General features: G+C 37.7%; 1 protein-coding gene across 7 annotated transcripts in view; it reads right to left on the minus strand.

Moving 5' to 3' along the window:
- prkag2a (protein kinase, AMP-activated, gamma 2 non-catalytic subunit a) overlaps positions 1-27,746 on the minus strand; it is a 59,513-nt gene that overhangs the window by 4,114 nt on the left and 27,653 nt on the right. For 4 of the 7 annotated variants that reach the window (XR_005624561.2, XM_039684652.2, XM_089125972.1 and 1 more), the window contains 10 exons: positions 22,946-23,142; positions 19,864-19,915; positions 15,345-15,454; positions 9,925-10,006; positions 6,325-6,383; positions 3,087-3,132; positions 2,961-3,015; positions 2,380-2,506; positions 1,838-2,003; positions 25-62 (listed from right to left, as the gene is read on the minus strand). Coding sequence is in view for 6 of the 7 variants with exons in the window: in XM_039684652.2 (XP_039540586.2) it covers positions 25-62; positions 1,838-2,003; positions 2,380-2,506; positions 2,961-3,015; positions 3,087-3,132; positions 6,325-6,383; positions 9,925-10,006; positions 15,345-15,454; positions 19,864-19,915; positions 22,946-23,142 (932 nt within the window). In the remaining variant the exon portion in view is untranslated. Of the gene's footprint in view, positions 1-24; positions 63-1,837; positions 2,004-2,379; positions 2,507-2,960; positions 3,016-3,086; positions 3,133-6,324; positions 6,384-9,924; positions 10,007-15,344; positions 15,455-19,863; positions 19,916-20,121; positions 20,420-22,945; positions 23,143-27,746 lie in introns of those variants that run through there. The other 3 variants (XM_089125973.1, XM_039684657.2, XM_089125974.1) reach the window with 3 other exon arrangements.

Genomic DNA, 27,746 nt, shown 5'->3' on the forward strand with positions numbered 1-27,746 from the left:
TAACAATAAAATAAATATACTTACAATGACATCAAATTTGGAATAAATATCTACAACTTTTCCTGAGAGTGGAAAATACAAAGAAAAAAGTCATTAAGTTTGAAATAAGTACATTTCCTGACTGTATAGAGTTAAATACATTAAAAAGACAGCCTTTAAGACAGCCTCACCATTAAAGACAGCCTTACTGTGAGTTACGAGGTCGTAGGAGTAGGTTTATATTCCTCCGTTTTCAATTCGATAATGCTGTTAGCAATGCTTCATGGGATTGTAGATCTTTCCCTCACTAAATACATTAAGTAAACTGTCTTTTTTCGAAGATTGTCAAAAGAAATGTTGCTACAAATCAAAGTTTGTAATAGTATGATTCTCCTTATACACAGGTTTTTTGTATACAAACAATACCGGATCTGTTATGCTGAGTTCAGTAAAAGAACATTGTAATTAACATAGATTTCACATTGTTTGTAATTTCTTGTTGACTCAATACTAAATTGCAATTTCCTGCAAAATCCGGAAATACTGTGAGTGTGATGCATGTATGAATTATCATGTTAGACTAAGTTAGTAATGTAATAGCCTGATCGATGTTTATATGCAAATAAAAGCCTAAATTAAATCTGTTCATCACATAAAGCGATCATGTCTTTTAGCAAGACTTGGATTAAACTGCTCGATTTCTATGGATTGAACATTTTGAAGAGTGTTTTAAGTGAATAGACTTTCAATGGAGGGACAAAAACCTCTCTCTTAAAGGGATACTCCACTTTTTTTGGAAATAGGCTCATTTTACAACTCCCCCAGAGTTAAACAGTTGAGTTTTACCGTTTTCGAAACCATTCAGCCGATTTTCTGATATTTAGAAGAATATCAGTAACCAGACAGTTTCTGGTCTCATTGACTTCCATAGTACATATTTTTTTTCCTACTATGGAAGTCAATGAGACCAGAAACGGTCTGGTTACTGATATTCTTCTAAATATCAGAAAATCGTCATTCAAAAACGGTAAAACCCAACTGTTTAACTCTGGGGGAGTTGTAAAATGAGCCTATTTCCAAAAAAAGTGGAAATAGCCTCTATAGAGTTCGAATTTGCTTTTATATAAGTTAACCTTGTTTACATTACTTTACAATCTGCATCATGACTGCACACATATAACATTCCTTTACTGCAAGTGTAAATCAAAGATTTGACGATGGATTATGTGGGAAGCCTTAGTACCTCCGACTGTGGCGATTATATTAAAATACTCACTCACTTGCCGGATCCCTACGTAATACCTGACGATCTTTGGATTGTGGATGACAAGAAGTAGCCAGTAATTATATGGCCTGATATACATAATTATCTAATTCAGACACCAAGTGTGTATACAAGAGAAATGATTAGAGCGTACGAATCCCTTGATGCATACAACTACTTCCATGTGGTCATGTGCAGCTCGTCAAATACTTTGATTCTGCACCGGATTTTTGCGTGTTGAGGTCAGATGTGCTCCCTAGTCAAAGGCAAGGCATTAAAGCCACGTCTTATGATGCCTGGGTGCATGTCTATAAGGGCATTTTGACTAGTTATAACACCACCACTATGCTACTAGCCTAAACCCTTTACTCCAGTACGAAGACTGTGGGTCGTTTGCCTTCTGGTTGCGTGCACAATAGCTGGTTGACTTGATTCATGGCTTATAATACTTTGGCAAAGGCTTTTTACAAGTCTCTATGGGAGAAATGAATGGAAAAAACACTACCGGAAGTAACACTACTCTGGGTGGACACTGTTGCACTCTATGGGAATACAAAATATGTCGGGGTTTTTTTTTTTTCTCTTGAATCATACCCGACTCATCCACCACAGGCAGTGCTGACACTCTCCTCTCCACAAAGATGCTGAGGGCTTTGATGATTGGCGTGTCGGGGTGAATGAAGGCGATGTTGCTGTAGGTCCCGATGCTCAGCTCCTCCAGTGTCTGCTTCATAAAGGCAGGCTTTGGCATCTCACAGACCTGAGACACACACACACACACACACACACAAACAACTTTCACAATTCATCATGTTACATAAAAAGGAATTATATTGGCTGCTTGGCAAAAAAACAAACATTATTTTAAGTGCATAAACTAGTGCAGTTTACACATAAGGCCAAGGAATTGTGATCAGATAGATTACACAAATCTAGGGACGGTTCTCTGCCTCTTCATCCGTTTTACCCCTCCCTTCCTCTGCACTTTTTCATTCATTCTGTTCCTTCCTCAATCACTCTAGAGGAAATGACTGTGCACTTTGTTACAGCATCGGTTAAACCCCAAACCCCAGCTAAAAAACAACAGGCAACAGAAACATTGCTAAATGTTTGCTAAAATCTATTGATGAACTTACAAACAGCTGAAGGAATTTCAGGATCCTTTTGTGCGTCAAAATGTAAAGTGCATTTCCACTGACAGGGTCGATGACGGGCAACCGGTGGATCTTGTTTTTGATCAGTGAATACACAGCATCAAATATGCTGAAACACACACAATATAGAGACAGAGAAAGTCAATTTCACTGCAGTGACCTGAGGAACACAAGGGCAACTTCAGAGAACCCTGATGAAATTCAGAGTTGTGCTCTTCCAAGACGAAGTGCACTGAATAATTTAAAGGAGAACTCCGGCGCGAAATGAACCTTTGGTCTAATAACACATTGGTACCTAGTCGACCGTTCTCTGAGATTTGTTTTCATGATAATCGAATGTAAAGAGTTTTATCTTTAAAAACTGTTTAGCGTATAATGCTAGTATATAGGCCAAAGAGTAATTAAAAAAATAAAAATCGCTAGTTAATACCACTAACAAGGCTCAAAATAGCCCCACACTAACATGGTAACATAATGAGGGTTCTCGATGCTTCCACAGACTTTCCATTGTAAGGCAAAGAATGATATGTATGTTAACACAGAAATGAATGAACTGCTCTTACCTTGCATCTGGAGATATGTTCACTAAAGGCTTAAATGTTTCTTGTAGATAGAGCTCTGTTAAAAAAAAAAAAATTGATAAAACATCTAGAAAACACTGAGGGAAAACACCTGTGAAAATGTCTTACCTCTCCACGTCTCAATTTTATGCTCCTCAAGCTCATAGATTTGTACCTGAACACAAATAAGAGACTATTACTCAAATTGCAAACATTCACATTATACTGATATCCTAATAAATGTATCAATTGAAAAATGTATATTATTATTATTATTGTATTTAAATTGTATTAGCCTACATACAATTATTATAAATAACTAGTATAAATACAATTATTAAAGTGTATTTAAATATATAAATTATAGGTAACATATACGTAATAGCAATATTTAACTATAGGTTGCAGATGAGCATATTTTACAATAAATAATGGTAACACTTTACAATAAGGTCTCATTTGTTAACATTAGTGAACATGAGCTAACAATGAGCAATACTTTTGTTACAGTTTTTATTACTGTTAGTTTGTAAAAATACAGTTGTTCATTGTTTGTCCACAGAGCATTAACTTTATTGTAAAGTGTTACCCAAAACTCTTGAGCCATTGTGACATTAACGTCCCTCATTTGACCAACACCTGAGAAAATGTAACACAATCTGACATAACTTGAGCATCTGTTGACCAACAAGACCAATGAGAAACACAGACGAGGTCCAAGTTTGGGAAACCCCAAAAAAGCTTGATTCCTGAAACTGGGAAAAGGAGATAGTCCAGCAAAACCACTGACTGAGTGAAAGTGAGGCACAGAAACAGCAGGCTTCCCATAGGAGCACCAATTAAAGATCCGCACCACACTGCTGATGTAGGGTAACGTCTAAACCCGCATGACTAATCATAATAAAGCACGGCTGATCAGAGGATGCACAAGCTCCTGTTCCATATGCTAGCTAATGATTACCGTGTGCATGTGTGTGTGCACCTTTCAGTGCGTGATAATGACCGATGGGAGATGAAAATGGGTTGCAACGCTGCAATGAGAGTGTTAGCGAGTGTGTGCCAGTACTTAAAGGGGACATATTCTACAATTAGATATAAAGTCCACTTAAAAAAAAAAAGTTTTTACCTTTAAGACTTCTGCTCATAAATTATCTCCATCATGATTGGATAAACTCTGATAGTTTCTCCGTTCTATGCAAATTGCTAAATACTGAATGGATGTTTATATATAAATATTAGTGTGTTTAGAATTACCTGCTCTTAAAGATGACTTCAATTCAAATATAATGTAAAATTTAAAATGAAATGTTGCATTCATTAATAATCTACACTACCAATTAAAATTTTTGTGGGTCAGTAAGATTATTTTAAAAATATTTATTTTTATTCAGAAATGGTGCATCATACTGTATCAAAAGTAAAGACATTTAAAAATGTTATAAAAGTTTTCTATTTCAATTAAATGCTGTTCTGTTGCTTCTTGAGCAGCAAATCAGCATATTAGAATGATTTCTGAAAGATCATGTGACACTGAAGACTGGAGTAATGATTTTTTTGCATCACAGAAATAAAGTACATTTTTAAATTGTAATATTGCACAATATTATGTTTTTACTGTATTTTTGATCATAAAGGCAGCCTTGGTGAGCAAAAGAGACTTTTTGGAAAACTTCTTATTGACCCCAAACCTTTGAACGGTAAAGCATAAATGTATATAGACCATTTCACAAGATGTAAACAACACTGGTCCAGAAACACTTCCTGTTTCAGTTTGTAACTGTTTTCTTTATTTCACATGTAAAGAAAACATCTTAAAGATGTTGGTTTAACTTTTTGATTCAGTTTTAAATGTTCTGTTGGTTGTATTTTATCCCAGCTTTATGTAGTGTTAAAAAACTGAAACAGGAAGTGCTTCTGGACCAGTGTTGTTTACATCTTGTGAAATGGTCTATACAGTAAATGGTAAAAAATCATGGTATTTCCCAACAAACAGCGCACTCTTCAAAACACATCCTGCCAATTGAGAAACACATGGACATGTGTGGAATTGTTAGAGTCTATTTGAGACCATCATCAGAATGCAACATACGCACACAAAGATAAATAATTAAGCCACAGCTGTGCTTTCCCTGTAAGCGTAGGAAGAAGCTTTACAGCAATCTTAACTACTTCCTGTCTCTACAGAATAGAACTGATGGGCCGTTTCATTTCCAAATAAATGTGAGAGGATGTTGCTTTTATTCAAAGTGATTTGTGGTTTCTTTGTTCTTGAATAAATTCACAAGACTCTAATATGAATAATGATGAGCAGGAAGAGAAGTTGTACAGCGGATTTGAGGCTGTGAATTATATAAGCAACTTTTTGCAAACAGTGAAGTGTTTCTGGAATTCAAACGGAGCACAGGAGTCAGAGCAGTTCAAGTTATTTTAAATGGCGTGAGGTTCACAAAATGCTCATGGCCATCAAAGGCCCATTTGCAAAGATAAATACAGCGTGTTTTACTGTACACATGAACACTTGATGTCAGTGAAGTACATACAAAATCAGGCAATAAAATAAATAAATGATGCAATAAAAATAAAATGTTGCGTAAGAGGCCCAAGAGAGAAAAAATAACATAAGAAAGGCCATATATATATATATATATATATATGCACATATGCAGTTTTGGTGCGAATTATTGGCACCCCTGGTAAATATGATCATAGGCGGCTATAAATAATAAATCTGCACAATTTTTTCTTTTGACTTGTAATTTAAAAATTCACCAAAAAAGAGTTAAAAGTCTGGGGTATATATATATGAAGAGTTCAGATGCAAAAGCCTCTAAGTGCCATTTGAAATTTTCTTCTAGAATGATGATTTTTATCAAGCTTGTATATTTAAGTTCAGTAATTTCACTTAAATGGCAATGGTAATTACCTATTAATTGTTATTCAAGTGAAATTACTGAACTTAAATATACAAGTTTGATAAAAATCATCATTAAAGAAGAAAATTTCAAATGGCATTTAGAGGCTTTTGCATCTGAACTCTTCATATATATATATATATATATATATATATATATATATATATATGAATGGATGAATAGATAAAAATAACATAACCATTATTATCACAATATAGTCTGAAATTGAGAGTAATAGATTTCAGGCCTAAAACCCTAAAAAAGAATTATATGAGAAAGACCATGTATAAGATATACATATATGGTCAAACATATATACACATATGAATGACATATATACATATATGAATGAATGAATAAATAGCAATGGAATATGAAATTGTTAGTGTGTTGAGGCCCTAAGAGTTCAGTTTTTCTGCTGAAAACTAGAAAACAAGAACACAAAAATGACGTACCATGGGTGATTTGTAGTATCTGTGAAGTATGTTGATGAAGTCTGTGATGGTCAGCATGCCTGCAGAGAAACAAGAAAGATATATTAAGACTCAAGTGTGAAAGCGAGGAACTCTCTAGTCTTCATTTGAACTACTAATAAAAAGTAAAACGAGATGGCATGGGTTTCCCAACACACAGTACAGTGGAGCTCATTCAGAAGGGAGGTTCTCCAAGAGGTGTGGCGTTGTGCCAACCGTGAGCTAAAACAGATCTCATATAGCACCTTAACACAATCCATCCACACATATAAACACGACACCGAGTAGAAAGTAAGTCAACATTAATGTTCTGCCTCCTAGAGAAGAGTCACATATGAGTGATGACTGTAAACTGAGAGGCCAGTATTTACAACATTACATAAACCCTGGCAGCCGACTTCTGGACTGTGGCTAAATCAGAGCCGGAAGAAAGCAGAGAGAGCTTCTGATGCTCACACCACCACAGTGTAATCACTCTCTTGATTAAAAGGCGATGAACGGTGCAGGAGTATTTTTATCTGCTCCTGTCAAGCCGGACCACATCGTGGCCTCAGTCTTAATCAGCAAGAGAAGAAATGAGGGATTGTGGGGCTGCAAGACTTGAGCAGTGGAAGAGACTGGGATGGTAAAGTGTCCATCGAATGCGCACTTCAGAATCTCAACAAAAGTAGTAGGTTATTCTGGTACTCAACTAACAGAACAGCATCATATCCTCCTGATCACCATGTAAATTATTCATTTTTCAGCGTGCTGAAGGGCTGGAGCCGTTGTGGTGATTGAATTAAGCTGAGAGGGACTCCTAAAAGAGCTCTCAGAGGTGAGAGGTTTCAAAACCCTGCTAATTAATATCAGGGTGAGTAGACGATGACAGAATTTCATTTTTTATGTGAACTATCTCTTTAATAATAACTGTATTTGTGCCTGAGCCTGCGGGAAGGCAAGTGACTCAGCACTTCAGACACACTCAAACAGCCCTTTATCAACACTGAGAGGCTTATGGTGGACCAGCACAGATCAGCAGCCCGGGGAGAACAAGAAAATCTACCGAAACAGCAACAGCTGGCCACATAAAGCAGGAAATACGAGGCTTTATGAGGTTGAGATTAAATTTATAAATGCACCATATTTATCAGATATCTGACAGAGGCTTGATGGTGTTTTGGTGAGCTGTATCCTGCAGGCTGTCTGTTATGATTGTGTTATCGCTGTAGAGAGGACACAGAGAGATACTGTCCCTGGATACCTCAGAGGACGACTATTTACAGTTAGCTATTTGATATTTAGTGGAGACAGTCACATTGCATGGGGTCTGTTGTGGATCAGTCTGAGTCACTCATGAGTTTCCTCTCCCGGTGCGGTGAGTCATTCATTTTCTGAGGTTGGTGTTGAGAGGTTATCCCAATATGACTCCTTTATAATGAAAGGACGAGCTTTATAAGATGAAGGCACTTACACTGGGTTATAGAGATTTTTTTTAGATCAGGACTAAATGATTTTACCACCCGTGAAGATGTAATTTAGGACTCGTCTCTTTTTTATTTATTTATTTCGGTCTCTTAAAGGAACCGTTCACACAAAAATATTAAATTTAATTTAGGGCTGTGCAAAAATTAATTGCGATTAATCGCATCCAAAATAAAAGTCTGTGTTAACATTATATATTTGTGTGTGCTGTATATAATTATTTTGTATATATAAATACACACACATGCATGTATATATTTAAGAAAATGTGTTATTCATATATAAAATATTTATATTTATATAATATAGATTATGTATTTATATATATAAACAGAATTTAAGCGCAAATAATTCTTAAATATATACATGCATGCATAGGTATTTATATATACAAAATAATTATATACAGTACACACAAATATATTATGTAAACACAGACTTTTATTTTGGATGCGATTAATCGCAATTAACTTTTGCACAGCCCTAATTTAATTCTTTCTTTCCAAATATCTTCTTTATGTTTCACAAAAGAAAGTAAGTAATACATGTTTGAAATGACATAAAGCTGTGTAAATGGCAGAATTTTAAACGTTTTTGACCATATTCACTTTATAGTCCTTAATCCTGTAATTGTGGACAAATGTGGGCACAGAGAACTCAGGCGTGATCCTAATTTTTATTTATTATAAATGTTATATCACTGTCTTCGATAAAGTTTTGTCTATCCATTTATGGTGTTTTTTTTATTTTGGGTGTATTTTTTAATTTATTTACTTCAAAAAGTACCATATTTTTTATGTAAATTATGCTTATTTTTACGTTTTATGTTTTTACGTAAGCAACTTTGCTGTCACCTGGTGTCTTATTTTGGCTTATTTTAAAATGCTCTAAATCACAGTTTTTCCCATTCATTTCTATGGGTGCCCATTTTTGACCCAAATACAAGATTAAGGAGGTTTTTTCACCCACTTAACATTGTAGAATTTATTCAGAAAAAAAATGTGTGTGTGTTCAGGCGGCAAACTTAGGAAAAGTAGCCAAGTCTTGTACCACTCAGATAAAGGGAAGTATTTTTTTTTAAATAAATCAAAACTATTTTGCCCACATTTGTCCAGAATACGGTTTTAGGGATAAACAATTTTGGAACTAAATTAACTATTTTATTCAGCAAGGATGCATTGAACTGATAAAAAGTAAAGTCAAGACTTTTACAGTACTTTGTTACAAAAAAAATGTATATTTCAAATAAATGCTGTTGTTTTCAACTTTCTATTCATTAAAGAATCTTGATAACAAGAAATTATAAAGCAGCACAACTGTTTTCAGCATTGATTTTTTTTTTCTTGAGCAGCAAATCAGCAGATTAGAAAGATTTCTGAAGGATTAAACCATAATAAAAATGATCATTATGACGCTGAAGACTGGAGAAATCCTGCTGAAAACTGAGCTTTGCATCACAGGAATAAATTACATTTTAAAAATAAAATAAAATAGAAATAGCTTTTTTAATTTGTAATAATTCTTCATAATATCCCTGTTTTACTGTATTTTTTTATCAAATAAATGCAGCCTTGGTGAACATAAGAGACATCTTTCAAAAACCCCAACATTTGCCGAACAGTATTTTCCACAACACTATTTCTTTGAAAGCTCCTGACTGCTAATTCTGCTTAACTCATAGAAACCATTATTTCACTTCTATTGGGGCCAGAGGCAAATGCTGAGACTCTGGTCAGCACACGCTTCTATTTTGAGCAGGTTGTGTCATGGTAACAGATAAGACTCTAAATCAGCGGGCCGCTGAGTGCTGTGGAGGGTGACAGGAAGGATCATCTCCAGTCTGAATCTCTTCTAGGGCCACAGAGATCTGGATGTATATGTTACACTCCCTTAGAGAGTCTGCCAAAGAGCTGCTCCACTTACAATACAACCCTCGGTTTAAAAAGCCGTAGATAAGGAAAACGCTCTTGGAAACTGATAAGACGACAGATTTTTAATACCTTTAAGAGCTTTTACCATCAAAGATCAGGCTGTTGTTCTTACAAAAGGGATTCTGTCACTCGTATCAAAATATGGTGGGTTTTGTACTCATTCTGATACCATACTTGATATACTTACCCACAAAACTTTGCTTCTTGGTCTCCCACAGAGGGGCTGCTCGGACCCCATTGGCCACCAAGGCAAAAAAGGCCTTTTTAACCTAAACAGAAAAGAACAAAAACATATTTTATGTTACATCTAACATGTATTTTTCCCACACCATTAAGCAGTGACAAGCAGAGGGCGCTGTTTACTCCAAGCATCTCAGATTAAACGTGCCTCCAAAGGTGTGTCCAAGTATGCAGTATGCACACAAGTATGGAGTCTAATTACCTTTGAAGACCTTCCACAGATAAACACTGGATTTCAACCAAACCATGTTCATTCCCGTCCAAGCATTCAGCCACAGTCATAATACGTTTAAGGAAGAATTCATGAGAAATTTCATAGGGGAAATCGACCGGTATTGCTTTTTTTTTTAATAAATTTTCAAGACAAATGTCCAATAAACAATTCTACTTTTTGACAAGATGACAATATGCATTGTGGATAGCTTAACAAAAGTGTTAAATTTGATCAAATTATTACTTTTGTTTAAAACGTATTGTGTAAAATAGCCACCATAGATTTAAAAAATACTATAAATAATGATATTGTCACAGTCTGCGTCTGCACCATCCTGTCTGCGTCTCCTGCACTACACTTCCCATGATCCTCTCGTCTGCACACCTGAACTCACTCCCTCATCAGCCTCCCGTTCAGCGTCCTGTTTCATCTGTTTCACCTGTTTGCACCTCATTATGTTTGATTCTTCCATGTATTTAGTTCCCTCTGTTCCATTCAGTCTTTGTCGGTCAATGTTGATGTTACCCTGTGTTTGCTCGTGTTCATCTTTATCCTTGCCTGTTCCTTTTGTGAGTAAAAGTTATATTAATTGAATCTGGACTCAGCCTGTCCTTCTGCCTGCACCGCACCGTGACAGATTGACCGACCCCAAAAATGGATTCCTTTGCAGCAGTAGCACTGCTTTGTTTGGAGCAAGGAGATCGTTCCTTGGAGGACCATCTGGAGGATTTCCTCAACCTCGTCCCCTCTACCACCTTCCCGGACGACAGCCTCTGCAGCTTTTTATATGCTGGCCTCAACACCGCCACCAGAGAGCAGTTGTCCGGGGAGGGCTCCCAGTTGAGCTTCGCGGCTTATGTGGAGTGGGTGCTGGTAAGCTGTGGATCATCTTTCACCGTCGATGACGTCACCAGCCCCACTCCAACACCAGAGCCCGTGACCGTCCAGCCAGCGCCAGAGACCGTCCAGCCAGAGCCAGAGACCGTCCAGCCAGAGCCCGAGACCGTCCAGCCAGAGCCAGAGCCCGAGACCGTCCAGCCAGAGCCAGAGCCCGAGACCGTCCAGCCAGAGCCAGAGCCCGAGACCGTCCAGCCAGAGCCCGAGACCGTCCAGCCAGAGCCAGAGCCCGAGACCGTCCAGCCAGAGCCAGAGCCCGAGACCGTCCAGCCAGAGCCAGAGCCCGAGACCGTCCAGCCAGAGCCAGAGCCTGAGACCGTCCAGCCAGAGCCAGAGCCTGAGACCGTCCAGCCAGAGCCAGAGCCTGAGACCGTCCAGCCAGAGCCAGAGCCTGAGACCGTCCAGCCAGAGCCAGAGCCCGAGACCGTCCAGCCAGAGCCCGAGACCGTCCAGCCAGAGCCAGAGCCCGAGACCGTCCAGCCAGAGCCCGAGACCGTCCAGCCAGAGCCAGAGCCCGAGACCGTCCAGCCAGAGCCCGAGACCGTCCAGCCAGAGCCCGAGACCAGGATCCCACCCAGCCTCCCTCTCCCACCTCCTCCCGTCATGCATCCGTCAGCCCTTCTGTCTACTAGCTCCCCTGACCCAGCCTGGTCATGGGATCCCCGGGTTTCGCCTCCCACCTCCTCCACATGGACACTTCCTCGGCCCCCGGTCCCATTGGCTCCCCCGTGGCTCTTACCTCCCTCAGCTCCTCCATGGCCCATCAGTCCACCAGCTCGGCCAGACTCCCTCGTCCCTCCAGATTCCCTTCGCTCCCTCGTCATCCTCCCTTCACCTTTGGACTTCCTTCCCATAGCTCCGCCCCGTCATGTCACCCCCCCCGGTTCTGTCGGACTCCTCACTCCCTTCAGTCACCCGTCAGCCCTCACTCCCTCTGGCCTCACCGTGTCCCTCTGTGCCCCTGTCATCACTTCGGTCACCTGAGCCTACGGTGTCACCATGGTCCCTCGGTCCCTCCTCAGCACCCAATGTCGTCTGTCCCTCAGCTGCACCCTGGTCTCCTCTCCCATCTGCTCCGCCCCTGTCAGTCGGCCCCCTGGTGTTGTCAGCCCCACTACCATCGGCTCCACCAGGGGTCCTCCCTCCGCCTGCTCCGCCCTGGGCACGCCCTCAGCCTGCTCCGCCCTGGCCACGCCCTCAGCCTGCTCCGCCCTGGCCACGCCCTCAGCCTGCTCCGCCCTGGCCACGTCCCGCTCAGCCCCCAGTTCGTCCCCCCTCCTTCCTCTGTTCTGCGGCGTGAGGTCACGCCTCCCGGGAGGGGGGAGTTCTGTCACAGTCTGCGTCTGCACCATCCTGTCTGCGTCTCCTGCACTACACTTCCCATGATCCTCTCGTCTGCACACCTGAACTCACTCCCTCATCAGCCTCCCGTTCAGCGTCCTGTTTCATCTGTTTCACCTGTTTGCACCTCATTATGTTTGATTCTTCCATGTATTTAGTTCCCTCTGTTCCATTCAGTCTTTGTCGGTCAATGTTGATGTTACCCTGTGTTTGCTCGTGTTCATCTTTATCCTTGCCTGTTCCTTTTGTGAGTAAAAGTTATATTAATTGAATCTGGACTCAGCCTGTCCTTCTGCCTGCACCGCACCGTGACAGATATACAATAGCAAAAGTAATAATACTATTAATTATTATTAATAAAATTCTCATAATGCATATGATAATGAGAAGAAGAAGAAAAATATCCACAATGCATTTAACAATATTACTACCATTATAATAATACTTCTAATAATAATAATAATATTAATAATAAAGTATCACAACAAATTAATTTATTTTCATTTCGGGTTAATATTAATTGTAAAGCTTAGCATTTTTCCTTAATAATGAATGGGTATTTTTAAAATATAATTATATAAATAATGAGTTAAATTTGCTTTAAAAATAGGAATTTCTGTAAAAACATTTTAAACAATTAAAAACAATTATCTCTATGGAAAACAAATCAATTCTGAAGATTTTTTTTTTTTAATTTTGAATTATATATATATATATATATATATACACACACACTTGACATGCAAAGTTAAGTCTTGACATGCAAAGCTGGGGCCACACTTTGATCCAGGAATTCTTATCTTCCCCTCACCCCTCCATTGCATGGTATGATAACTTGCTCAACGCAGGCACATAACCTGAGGTGAGCAACCAGGCCTGTGTGAACCTGTAGAATCTGTGAATATTTAATTCCAAGCCCTTAACAAAACTCTGTTACAACAGGCATACATCCAAATCCTAAATTACCAGAAACCATATGTAATCCTGTGAAATTCTTCTATCAAAAATTTTATAATAATTAGTACTAGCTAAAGGCAACTGCAAAGCCTTTGTCGTAGGAATAAATTCCACCAAGGAGGATTTGGGCAGGCCGATCCATTCAAACACTGTCGATACTGCCATGCAGCTAAACAAAGCATTAATCATGGCGTCTCACAGGCATTCTTAAATAAATCATGTCAGCCTCTTTTCTCCCTCCTTGGGTGATGTTCCAGCCCAATCGGAGATTATTAAACATTAATCGAGTCATGGCATGGAACATAATGAGACGTTCCCCAAGGCTGGCCCTTATGAGGTATGGAAACTATTCTGAACAGGGGTCGACAGCTAGTGTATCAATGCTATGAGTCAGTGATCAAGAACATAGACTTGGATCTTCTGTCCAAAACAATCCCACTGCAGGCCATTCATCTAGAATTCATTATCAAATATTTAAACATATCGACGTATTGACCCCGTGGATCCCTGCACCACCATTGAACATTACAAGCAGACCGCACAGATGCTGATGGAGGGGTTTATGACAGCACGTGCAATACTGGATAAGACTGGAAACATATGTGCTGATCACACAATATCGCTGTGTGGACTCTACTGGGAGAACAGGAGACAAACGTCAATACGTGGTATAACAAACCACTGGGAAAAGAAGCAAGTCAGATCAAGACAAAGACAGACAGACTCAAACAGGGTGAAAAGAAGCAGGATTATAGACATGAAACTGACTCCTTTCTAAAAGTAGCATTTTGATTGGCTTTGAAAACCATCTGATCCCAATCATTGGCTCTTCAAAAAGACTGAAATAATAATAGCAGCGTTTGGATAATATTGAAAACATTCATGCACTAAATGGAATACAGATTGAAAATCACTAAATAAAATATCTCAGAATATATATATATATATATATATATGATATCGGTTATCTGTCGATATTTAAATTGAAATTTAATATTTAACTTTATCAATATCATAATATAGAATATTTAATTGTGCACAATCATTCTTCCTATATTTACATTTATTTTTACTTCCTCACTTAATAACATTATTAAATGTAATACAACTGTTAAAGATTAAAATTTTATTTTATTTATTTATACATTTAATATTTATTAGGGCTGCCAAACGATTAATCGCGATCACATCCCAAATAAAAGTTTGTGTTTACATAATATATGTGGGTGCACGGTGTATAATTATTTGTATACATATAAATATTACACACACACATGTATATTTAAGAAAAAAAATATTATTTATATATAAAATATTTATATTTACATATCATACAAATTATATATAAATCTATATATACTATATACATGAAAATATTTCTTAAATATATATAAGCATGTGTGTGTATTTATATATATATATAAAATAATTATACACAGTGCACCCACATATATTATTTAAACACAAACTTTTATTTTGGATGCGATTAATCGCAATTAATCATTTGACAGCCCTAATATTTATATTTAAATTAATTTATTTCATACTGTGCATTGTAATATTGTGATGCCAAAAATCACTTGTAGAATTAAAAAAAGACAACCTTTTATGGCACTAATATTGTCATTATTTTTGAAAATTACACACTTCACCTTTCATTATGACTAAACAAATTCAGGAATAATCATTGAGCAGATCAAATCAAACAAAATCCTTTCCCAGATTCAATATAAACAAATGACTAAAGAATTATTTGGCATGATTCTAATGAGAATGTGTTTTTAACAAGAATAGTGAGACGAGAGGGAAAATTGTGAAGATTACTTTGTACTTTTTTTTGTTACCGTAACTAACTTTGAGGAATGCAAGTTATGGATAACATTATTATTTCAACTCATGGATGACATGTCTGACAGACATCTTGCGTAACAGGAACATCTAGATTCTAGAGCACTTACCTGCAGCGTTGTGTCAAAGACCACTAGCTTGGAGCTGGTAGGGACGATGTCGTAGCACTTATGTAACTTCATAAAACGCATGTAAATGTCGCTCTCGGATTGTTCAACAGCTGCAAAGACACCAATAAACGGAAACACAGTCAATCAGAGAGCAAAGTGAGACTAAGTACATGCCAATAAGTTGTTATTAGCACTAACATACTCCTAAAAGGCTGAAGAACCGATGCATTCATTATAAAAATGTCTTTCTTTTATTTTTTAAATCAATTAATAAACATTAAGCTGCACAAGCATCAAAATACCAATAACACCTACTAAGTGTACAAAGAGAAAAGATGGATGAAAATAGCTGTTGTGATAAAAATGAATCAAATTAAACAACATTTTCCTACACATTTTAAAAAAAAGTTTTATTGTCTGGCTGCAAGATCTTGACGCCCAATTCTGATTGGTTGACAATATTTGTTTTTTTTTATGACCATGTTCTTTTAAAAATTATCCATATCCAATAACTGCATTTACACTATACACTTTGCGAAACAACCCAAGCTAGGTGTACTGACTCAGAAAAGCTTATGTTGAAAATAAAGTAAAAACAGCGTCATTTACAATGGACGCCACACACATACACACACACACACACACACAAAAGACGAGTAGATCTGGCGGACTCTGATGTCTCTCTCTTGTTGTTCCTTTCAGCAGCATCCGGCCTAATGTCTCCAGTTGCCATGGTAATTCTTACAGTAGTATTCTTAGACACTGAACTGATTCCTCAGCAGTTGTCTAGACTAAAAACAACACTGAAGTGAAAGCTTTTTTTTTGTCAAGACTGTACAGTAGGTGCAGTCTAGGATTTCTCAAGACGTTTCACCACACATTGGTCAAAAAGCCTATGGAGAAAGCAGCTCTTATTAACATTCACGTCTGCAGCTTCGTGTTCATAAACACTTGATTGATAGTTTCACCTAGAATACGTTTTTAACCACTGCTTTGAGAAAGTTAACATCTGATCCTCAGCTACGGTGTATTTTCAGTAAGTGATCGAACTCAACAGTTCTTTCATTATGTGGGACCACAAAAAGTAGAGAGTACAATGCGTGTTAAGTTGACACACTCAGTGTGCTGAGGTTAATAGAAGGTTCAGAGTATTTCTCACCATCGCTTCAGCAGTTTAACACTACTGGCTATTGTCAGAGTAGCTAGCATTAGCTCATGGAAACAATTTAATAGGACAGTCTAGTTGCAGCTGCTCTGTACTGAGTGGATTTGAAAAAAATAAAAGCAGAAAAGCTTGCCCACGATTGCACATGTCCGGTCCCGAAAACGGAAGTGTGCAGACTCAAGTCCCAAGAAGTCAGCGCCATATTTTTGGGAGACTGGTGTCTTCAGTTCTCTCCAATGGAAAAGAGCGAATGGGGCATCGTCCATCTTTTTTTACAGTCTGATCCAGACCAATCTCATATGGCAGCAGGCTCAACCAATTAAGGGAGTTTGGGGTGCAGCAACAATGCCCGCCCTGCAGCCTTGGTTCTGGAAGGATTTCGTATTTTTAAAACGCCTTCGTTAAAGAGTTAGAAGCCATGAACCAAATCGACCAGTTATGAGATGAATTACAATATTAACTTTGATGTGAAGCAAAAGTATTTGAGATTTAGACAATAGTACAAGACTTTGTACTTAACAGCTTTAATGAGGGAAATAACTACAATCCCATGAAGCATTGCAAATGACAAATAAAAATAAAAATGATGGATAAATATAGAACTACTGATTTAAAGAAGTTTATTATTTAAATATAGACAATATATTTTCATTTATTCGTGCATATATTGATGGGGTTTAACAGTGCTTTAGGGTAACTGTTGGGTGTATTTATTTAATTATTTGTTTTGTTTTTTGCATGGGTAATGTAGTTTTTCACAAGGAATTTCACTGTTAAATACGATTACTTAAAAAATAAGTTCAAATAATGTGGGCTGACGGCTTCATTAGAAATATATACCATCGATTAACAAACTCGTAACTCACAGTAGGTCTGTTTTAAAAATTGTATAAGTTATCGTTAAAAATCATGAAAATGGGATTTTGAGATTTTGATATCAGACTGTTGCACACTATTTTCCCGACCAATAGCAAATGGGGTTGGGTTTTTGAACACTGTCATTATTTTTGAATTATTCATTACGAGAACAACAACACACCCATTTTAGTGCACGATTTGTGATAATCATAATTTATAGCTACCAAACAAAAGTATTATCCACATATAAGCCCAAACAAATGACAAAAGAAAAGCTACTCAGAAAGTCTGTGTTTAGATCCAACAAAACCAGAAGCATGACACTTTGGCTGATGTCCACCGTGGCTATTCAAAGAACTGAATTACTGCAGAATGAATCTTTTGTTTGTTGAACACATTCTAGTTTTCACATGCTATTCGAGCAACACGCCAGACCACCCTGGAACGCTCCAGAAGCGCATTCTCCAAACCAATGCCTTCAAGACATCATTTAATGAAGGCGCTTCAAAAACTAGCACACGCTATTAATACTTCAAAAAGCACACTGCCCTGTGCATGTCCTCAACAAGACATTAGATAGGCTAAGATATTATTTATTACATTAAATTAGCCTGCAAAGCAGAGTTTTCAAATATGATTTTAAAGGATTGGGTCGCTCAATAATCGCTCTTTTATTGTGCTATAGAGTGTTCTTTTTCAGCGGCGCTCGTTCCTGAGGTATTTTTTCCATTCATTTCTACCATACAGATTTTATTTTAAAAGTCTTTGTTAAAACGTTATAAGCCATGAAATAAGCCTACAAGGTACGAGGTGAATCATAGCACTACAAACTTTGATTTGACGCAAAAAGAATTTAAAAATCACTTAAGTCCTGCACTAAAAGTATTCAATAGTTGTTGTTTTTTGTCAGTAAACTAAAACTGTTTAAAATCATTATCGGAATTTGAAATAAAGCTGAAATAAAATACAATAAAATACAAATATTAGATGCACAACTTAAATAAAAAAAATGCTGAATAGAAATGCTGCTTTGGCAACTGAATAAAATAAACAAGTATAAGCTAAAGTACTAAAAATGTGTAAAAATAAAACTGAAATAAAATAATAATTACAGCTAAAAAGAAATATTCAAATAAAGTTCTAACGAAAATAACATAAGCACATAAAAATATATAAAACAGATTAAAATTAAGATTAAAGTAGGCTATAAAGGCTAATTCAAAATATAAATAAACGTATAACACTGGCTTTTTACTATAGTTTACTGAACAAACTAGTTGAACTGGAGAACTAATTCGATCTGAATCACAATCAAATTGATTGTCCTCAAAAAAATTTTATAAATCTGACATTGCTGCTCCTCGTGAATGAGAATAATACTTTAAAATACAGTCTGTTCTTTTAGTGTGAATAATTTCACTTTTTTAAAGTCAGTGTCCTTGTACAGAATAGTGCACACCAACACAAACTCATCAAAAAACTAATCTAAAAACACCAGCCAGGGCCCAGGGTTTTAACAGATATGTTTATGAAGTGTGGGAGAAGGTTTAGAGGACTTCACTGTCACTGCTTTGGGGAAAACCCTCAACCTCAGCATGAGAGTGCAGATCTGAAGCCTGCACGACCTCTTCTGGAGGGTGTCCGCTCTGTTTCCCCTAAAAGGTAGGGCACAACAGTCGAAAGAACAGCTGCAAAAGCCTTTGTAAAGAATGAGAAGACTTGCGACGCCAATGCCAGATCAATGTGGTATGCTCTCCTCATATTGCTGGGAAAACCATGCCGCCAAACCTTGAGGCAAAAGCACTTCACGGGAAAATGTTCGCTCCGAAAACAGCTTCAGGGCCGGTTCATAGCCTTCGAACAGCATTCCTTATTAAGTCAAGTTATGATTATGGGACTGATTGCTTAATAAAACAGCAGCCATAAGCTTCTTAAAAAGAATCAAATCACATTAATGAAAAATTTCTTTATAAATATTTTTAAAATATTTTAAAGTAAGTTTAAAGACTGACTGGGTTTCTCCACAAACATTCTCATTGTTGACTGAAAAAAGGAATAAAATATTTGGACATTATACCCTCACCCCTGAGGGACTCCTTGGCGTGGGTGAGGCGTCTCCAGCCAATAGCATCATCTGACGCATCTACACCCAACAGGTTAGAAATGACGAATGGGGATCCCGATACATTACTGGGATATCCAGTGGTTCCTAAACAGCTGGATTTGATATCGATACACTGTTTAAAAGGCCATGCCACTGATGCCCCAGAAATGACCAAGTGACGAGAGGAAAATCACCATCGCGTTATTATACGCGAGTTAACGTTAGATTATGAACGAGATTAAAATAGACTATCACTCTAAATGCGAGGAATAAATAAATCAGCAAAGAATATGTTAATGTCAACTGTCAAGAAATCGAAGCTGCTGAACCAGCCGGTTGAGAAAACGAAGGAAGGTCGTAAGAATCACGACATATTTCCTAAAGAGGCTTACCTTCATCCTCGAGATCGAGTTTCTCCAGCATGTCTTCAGATAAACCGTGGACCTGGAGACAGAGTGACAAGAGTCAAGAACAGTCGAGGCGATCTCAGGCAGCCCTCCCGTCGTGCCGTCCACACACACACACACACACACACACACACAACACACACACACCGGCAGACAGACGGTGAGGAGACCGCTGTGAGATCGGAAGTTGGCTGTCAGAGTTTAATAAAGATACAGTAGACAATAAACGGAAGCAACGCAAACCGAACTGTTTCGGGTGGGAAATATACTAAGTGCTCATGTTTTCTGGTCCATCGGTCCTTGTAGGGGCAGTCGGTGTTTGCAGGCGTGCTCCGAATGTGTACCCGTACATGTACATCCAATGTAAAGTCAGTGAGGAGAGACCCTCCCCCTCCGGCTCTTTGCAAATGGACTGTTCCAGTTTGCTGCAGTCGCGAGCTGTCAACGGTCTGACAGGGAGAGAGTGGTAAATCAACTATCCCGCTAACTCATTTATTGTGTTATTTGCTGTAGACAATGTGCGAATATAAAAGCGAGTGGAGCCATGCTGTTCAAACTGGCTGCTGGTGTTGGTGGTGGGTGGGGATTTTGATTCATCCCAGTGATTTGAATCTTTCGAATCTGTTCACTAAAAAGATTTACTCACTGATTCAGTGACACTTTCTGGAGGTAAACGGGTAGTATAATGCCATTTTCACAAGATTATCCTCTCTGTAATAAATATCTGATGTCCCCAGAGTGTGCATGTGAAATTATTTTTTTGCTCAAAATACCCCCCAGATATTTTTAGATGTAGCATGTTAAAGTTGTCACTTTTTGAGGGAGAGGAAAAATTATATATGATGATTTTTTGATATAATTTCATATATAATTGAAATTATATTTTGAATTATATCCCCCCCCCCCTCATTTATTTAGCTTATTCTAAACTGTTTATTCTAAACTGTTTTAATTATTCTGATTTCTTATTTTAATTTCTTCTATGTAAAGCACTTTGAATTGCCATTGTGTATGAAACGTGCTATAAATAAACTTGCCTTGCCTTGCCTTATGGTATTTTTTGAGTGATTTTTAAAGATTCAATTCTCTTAATCTTGTCTAAAATGTATTTGCACGTATCTTTGTGTCTAAATTCACTATCTGCAATGCACAGAACAATTGTCCATGTCTTTAGTGCAGAACAACTTGCGCCACTCTTTCTTGCCCGCTTGTGTCTTTTTTCCATCTCTCTGTCCCCTTAGCGGCCCTCTTAGATCTAGAATGGAACCAATTTAACATACATGCTATAAACCTATAGAAGAGGTCCAGCTCCATTAGGCTACTGTAGATATTTCACACAACTGGAATGGTCTTTCCCAGAGCAACATCTGGCATTGAGGGTAATTAAAATGAACTGTGCCCAAATTCTTGCCTGATGAATCAGTGGGTGTGGCAGTCTGAATAAAACTTGAGCCCTTGTGAGAAAAACAATCTCCCCATGAATATACAGCAAAAGTAAACAAATACATACCAGCCATGAGAAAAAAATGTTAGTTCACAAATCTGGAGAGTCCAAAATAATGGGAAGGTTTTACACTGATACACATGTACTGTATGTACGGTAAGCGAATGAGGCCCAAAGTGTGAGAGAAGGAGTAAAGATACAGTTGATTAAACATCTGCTGAGTGCAGCCTTGGACCTCTGCTTAGATTAGCGGGCAGGAGGCAAGGACAACAGCACTGCAGATGGTGACTGCTGTATTGATTTTGGCTTGTGAACTTGATGAACGGTCAGTGGGTTGAGTCGTAAAAATCAGGTTAGATCCATCGACAGGAACAGGCGACTTGTGAAAGCTGATCGTTTTTTTAAATAATACATTTAATATCTATGACATTAAAGATTCTTCAGGTTTTATAGTTCATTTATTTGCATAATCTGCATGCATTCTTAAGTGCCAATCTTGCGATTGTTTGAAAAAATATTTTCGGAGCAAGAGCTGATCCTTTTCTTGTACAAAAACAGTCCCTCTTTAGTCAATACTTTTATCCAAAATATTTTGATCACCAAAATGACATATTTAAAAGTTTTATCCTTGAAAAGAAATCCTTCATGCCTTACAATAGCTTGAATGTAACTCTACATCATTTATTTTAAGCAGTTCTATGAATATGCAAATTAGCCCCGCCTCCACTCACTCGCACCAGCTTTGCGATCCACTCGTGGTCATGATTGTTAACAATGTTTGTGGCGTCAGAAACATTGGCAATTTCAAACTGCGATTTTGAGACTTAGTTCACAGCAGTTTTAAGGAGAAAACACTCAGCAATGGTGTTGACGTGAATTTTCACAGTTTGCCTTAAAGCATATTAAAGGGGTAGTCCATTTTGAAATTAATTTTTGGTATGTTTTAGCTTACCTCAAGGTCATCCAAGATGTATGTCTTTGTAGTTTCAATTTTTATATTTTTAGGTCAAACCGTTTTTGTCTGTCAGTCATTTAATGGACATGAGACATCAAGAGCATGCACAGACAAGTCCAAATTAAACATGATTTAATAACTTGTAAATGCAAGTACACACTGATGGCCTAGGACACGAAACGAGCGGTTAACAAGAGGTAAAAACGATATAAATACTGTTTGTTTTCTCACACAAACCGCTCGTTTCGTGTCTTAGGCCATCAATGTGTACTTACATTTACGAGTCATTAAATCATGTTTAATTTGGACTTCCCTGTGCATGCTCTTTAAGGTGGTGACCATAGACCTCCATTATATGACTTAGACACGAATGGTTTGACCCAAAAATATCAAAATTGAAACTACTGCGTAAACAAAGACACCTACATCTTGGATGCCCTTGAGGTAAGCTAAAACATATCAAATATTAATTTCAAAGTGAACTATCCCTTTAAAAACAACAACATTAAAAGCTTGATTTGCACCACAGGGACTTTAAGTCGTAATCATATCTGCCGGGCTTTGTCTTTAATGTTATTTGTGCTTGTATTTTGGTAATTAAAAAATCTGCATCCATGATCAAATGAATGATGCTGAAAATTGCTCAGCATGCATGTCAGATCACTCACCGCACATGAGGTAGATAAATGTGCTGAGCACGGACTGTGCGGTGGTTTTGCAGTAGGTGGGCTGTGGTGCTGTCCAGTGTCGAGGGGGGAGGACGAGGAACGCTGCACGGTGTCATTCCGACTGACTTCCAGAAGAAACGCAGAACTCTGCTTGGTCAGTTGTGTTGGAGTGGTGGGTGATGAGGAGATCCCCGATGCTGTACAAACAGAGAGAAGTTAAGACACATCAGATATCGATCCATCCGCCTATCTATCTATCTATCTATCTATCTATCTATCTATCTATCTATCTATCTATCTATCTATCTATCTATCTATCTATCTATCTATCTATCTATCTATCTATCTATCTATCTATCTATCTATCTATCTATCTATCTACCCATCCATCCATCCATCCATCCATCCATCCATCCATCCATGTTGGAATCTAATTTGATGTTGCTATAATATCAAATAAATTACACACTGCACCTTTAAGCTATTATGGCTGATACTGTGTACTCTGCTACAGTGTTTCACTGTATCCCACTCCCTGCCTATTGTACGTAGGATGATTTAGATCCTCTGTACCTGTCGTAAATACCGATCTCGAGCCTGCGGAATAGACCGCTAAGACCGCAGGCAGCATGGAGAGTAGAGTTTTATCACCTCATTTTACACTTCATCTGCCGTTGTAGATCTCATGCTGTGATTCCTGCAGGCTCTGCGCTCCATACTGCATTCAGATCACAGAAAATGCTTCCCAAAGAAATGGCCGAAATAAACAACACCACGGTAGTGAGTCTGGACGTGTTTGTTCGGTCACTGAGGCTACACCATCATTTCAATACATCACCCAAGTTCCCAAACACGACACATTTGTCAAATTTCCCACAAGTGTTTGTAATTGGCTGTTTGGGATACATGCATCATTGGCTGTTAAATTATCAAATCGATCTCATTGTGGGCCTTCTAATAGCATTTTTGTGATTGCTTCAGCTCCCTGTTGTTTGAATGTGACCCAGTTCTGCATGGCATCCTCTCCCATGGCTGGATTCAATTGCAGGGCCTTAAAAAAAGAGTGGTGTAAACTTATTGAGTTTCTGCTTTGATGAGTTGATAAGAGCAGAGTGAAATGTAGCACTGCCTGCAGAGTCCAAGATACCATCAACAAAGCCAATGGGGTAAGAATATATTTCCCACCAGAGAACAGCCAAAATTACAGTCTGTGTGTCCGTCCGCCCGTCCATCTATTGATTGTGGGTGCAAAAATGCCAAGCAAAGTTGATTGATGAGCATATTCGGAAAAAAGGATAAGCATTTATCAAGCGTGAAAGAACGATCAAGGAATCCATTATAGATGTGCAATGAGAAACGATTAACAAGCCATCCTGACTACCTCAAGTCACTGCACCAAGCCATTATCTCCCCTCAGTCGAGACCACATGGGCATGCCCATTGCTGTTGAATGAGTAAAGAGCTTATTTTATAGCAGTCAGGCATCAGCCCGGCAAACACAGCACATAATAGGAAATAGACAGAAGGGGTGGGGGAACGAAGAGGGAGCTGAAAAAGAAAGGGCTCCGCGATGATGTCATCAGGATAGCAATCGCCCCTCACCCAACTCAAATGCATCCTCGGGGATTTTATATTCCCATTTTCTGCACAAATCACAGAGATCATTTACCATCAGGACCACATGAGTCACATGATCACTGCAGCAGAAAGTGTGCTGGATGTGAATGATGGGTGTTTGTTGCACAGCCAACGTAGTATACGGTTCCTGGCCGAATAGAAAGCCCCCAAAGGCCAAACTTACAGGGCTAATCAAATGAAACTGTCCTCATGAGCAAGACAAGTGGCATATTTATAAAGCCACATTGATATCAAATCATTTTAATATAATTATGGAAAATAATCAAATCAAAATACGGCTATGGAGAAAGGCTTAGTCCAAAGGCTCCTTGATATTGGGTTATATATTCAAAACCTTGTTATGTTCAATTCAAAACATTTTAAGCAGATGAATACCCACTGTAAAAAAAAAATATTGTTGGTTGAACTTAAAAAATTAAGTAACCTGGTTGCCTTAAAATTTTAAGTTGATTAAATATGTTATGTTCAATTCAAAACATTTTAAGCAGATGAATACCCACTGTAAAAAAAAAAATATTGTTGGTTGAACTTAAAAAATTAAGTAACCTGGTTGCCTTAAAATTTTAAGTTGATTGAAATTGAAAACGTGAGTTAACACAATGAAGAAGATTTATTTAATCATCAGAAACTCAAAATAATAAGTTATCTGAACTAAATGAATTATTTAAGTTGATTTGACAAAAGAAAAAATGTTGTGATAACTAATCTTGAAAATATTTTTTTTACAGTGAAGGTCATTTTAGTCTCCAATGCATCATTAAGCTGACATGCGCTTTTCATAAATGACCAGGACTGTGAATCCCATTTAAAGCCTCTGAGGCCCATTTAATAGCTGAGGAAAGAAATTCATTTTGAGAAATGTCTGTCTTTTAGCTTATTTAGCAGGAATCTCAAGCATTTATCATCCTACTTCTTATCAAATATGACATTATGCTATAAATCCACAGATAAAAGTATGAAGAAAAAGTTACGATTCCATGCAGATGTTGGGAGAAACTTTTAGATACAAAGACACCAAAAGTCACACCTCACATAAAATGGCCTTTTATTCTTTTTTAGATTTTTTTTTTTTTGGAATAATGTGCACTGATGAATGATTTGTGTAGTAAGAAAGAAAACACTGTCCATTTTGATTTTGTTTTGACTGTAGAATTTGACTCTGTAAAGATAGCACAATACTGCACACATGCTGCCCTTCCTCTGCTGTCCCGTCCCTCCTGAACTTCTTTGATGTTTGCCCTGCAGACAGAGGTTAACAACATTCATCCTCAGGGAACGACCGATGACCCTTGACCCAGGGTCAGATAAGTTAAACCAGCGTTGCATACTTATAACCCCGCTCATTGACAGACACTTAATCAAGTAAGCCTTGACAGGTAAACCAATATTCCAAACACAAATCTTAAACTGCACTTGCTATTATTTTAAAGGTGCAGTATGTAATATTGACAGCTAGTGGTTGAAATGGGTACTGCAGTCCAAAGTTCAAGAGTTGTTTCTCCTCGCCAGATTGAAGATATGCAACAGGGATGAGTGCAATTGACAATGGAAGGCGACGAGTGAAGTTTTTCAATGGATGCCGAGGCTTAGAGGGTTGGGTAGAATGAGTCTGCTATCTTTGACCCAGTTTGTTTGCTGGCTTCGGCGTCTACAATACGCTGTGTTTTCCACCAAATAATGTTTTTGAACTGCTTCAATTACGAAATATGATTGGAATCACTTTGAAAACGAAAATAACGTTAAGTGCAACATGTGCAGCGCAATATAGGCTACATAAAATTATAATGAGAACATTGTGTGATTGGGACATGGTGACTTTTGCTTTTGTAATCAGGCTCTAAAAAATTACATAAAAAATTGCATTTAGATTTATCGGCCAATATCTATCGGTTAGTGGCTTTTAAATATAAAGAATTATCAGTTATTGGTCAAAAATTTCATACCGATTCATCCCTTGTTTATTTAGTGCTTTAGTACAGTCAAAAAATTACATACGGCACCTTTAATGAGTTTTTTAATTCACACAGTAATACATCAAGTAATACAACACCAACTACACACTTCACAGTGGCCTGAGCAGAGTCAAATCAACCAACACTGACCTCTTCATTTGCCTTTTCTGCCTGCCAGTCTTTTACATGCACTATGTTACCATAGCTGAGTAAACGCATGCATTATGAGCTTTTTGGTATACTGATTTCATAGTGCTATGCATTTTCAGTTGTTAAGTTCACATGTCGGTAAAGATAGCATTAGACATGCATGAGAACAAACACATTCTCTAAAGGTAAAAATAGATGTGCAGATAGGATAGCAAAGTTATCTTAAAGACATAATACAGACAGAGATGTGGATCTTATCAAATTTCCAAGGGCAGTTCTGAATAAATGAATTGAGGCCACAGTAAGCGGAGCAGCGCCCCCTAAAGATATTTATGCAGAACTGCATATGGTAAAAACTGGGACAGCTGAATTAAACAGCATCAAGCTTTTTCTTTTTTCTTTAAGTGCTGTGTTATTACTTTTTCTAGACATCTGGCTATTTCTCAGAACATTGCACGAAAATTTATAATTAAATGCATATTTAGATTTTCTCTTTCATTTTTACTAGAATCAATATCACTTGTGATTATTTGATTAAATGCATTTTACACAGAACATTTTTGTTTTAATTCTAATTTAATTTATTTTTTATTAATGAATGCACATAATGAGATCATTTATAGCTGTTTTAAATTGAATTAAAACATTTCTATCAAAGATTGCTAATCAAAATTTATATATATATATATATATATATAAAAAAAAACAGAATAGGCTACAATATAAGATTTATGTGTCCTGTGAATCAAAGAGCATTTTCAGAGTTGAAATACAACATTTTTTCAGTTTCATTAGAGTTGAAACCGGAAGCTGATACGCTTTGGATTGTCTCTCTGCCTGATGACATTCATCCATGTGTCACTAAGTCCAGGCTGTTCTCCCAGCAGGCACCATCATGTCATAGTGACGCCTGTCAAAATTCATTAAATGGACCAATAGGATTGCATTTTCTCATACGGTGTGTGTGACAATTCACAACATGTGATAGTTAGCGCTTGATGCTCTCATTTTCAGCACACGACCGCTTTTAACCCTTGTGCATCAATGAAAACAGTACATAG

Source organism: Pimephales promelas, chromosome 22, assembly GCF_988280905.1.
Source record: "Pimephales promelas chromosome 22, fPimPro1.hap1.1, whole genome shotgun sequence".
Classification (NCBI taxonomy): Eukaryota; Metazoa; Chordata; class Actinopteri; order Cypriniformes; family Leuciscidae; genus Pimephales; species Pimephales promelas.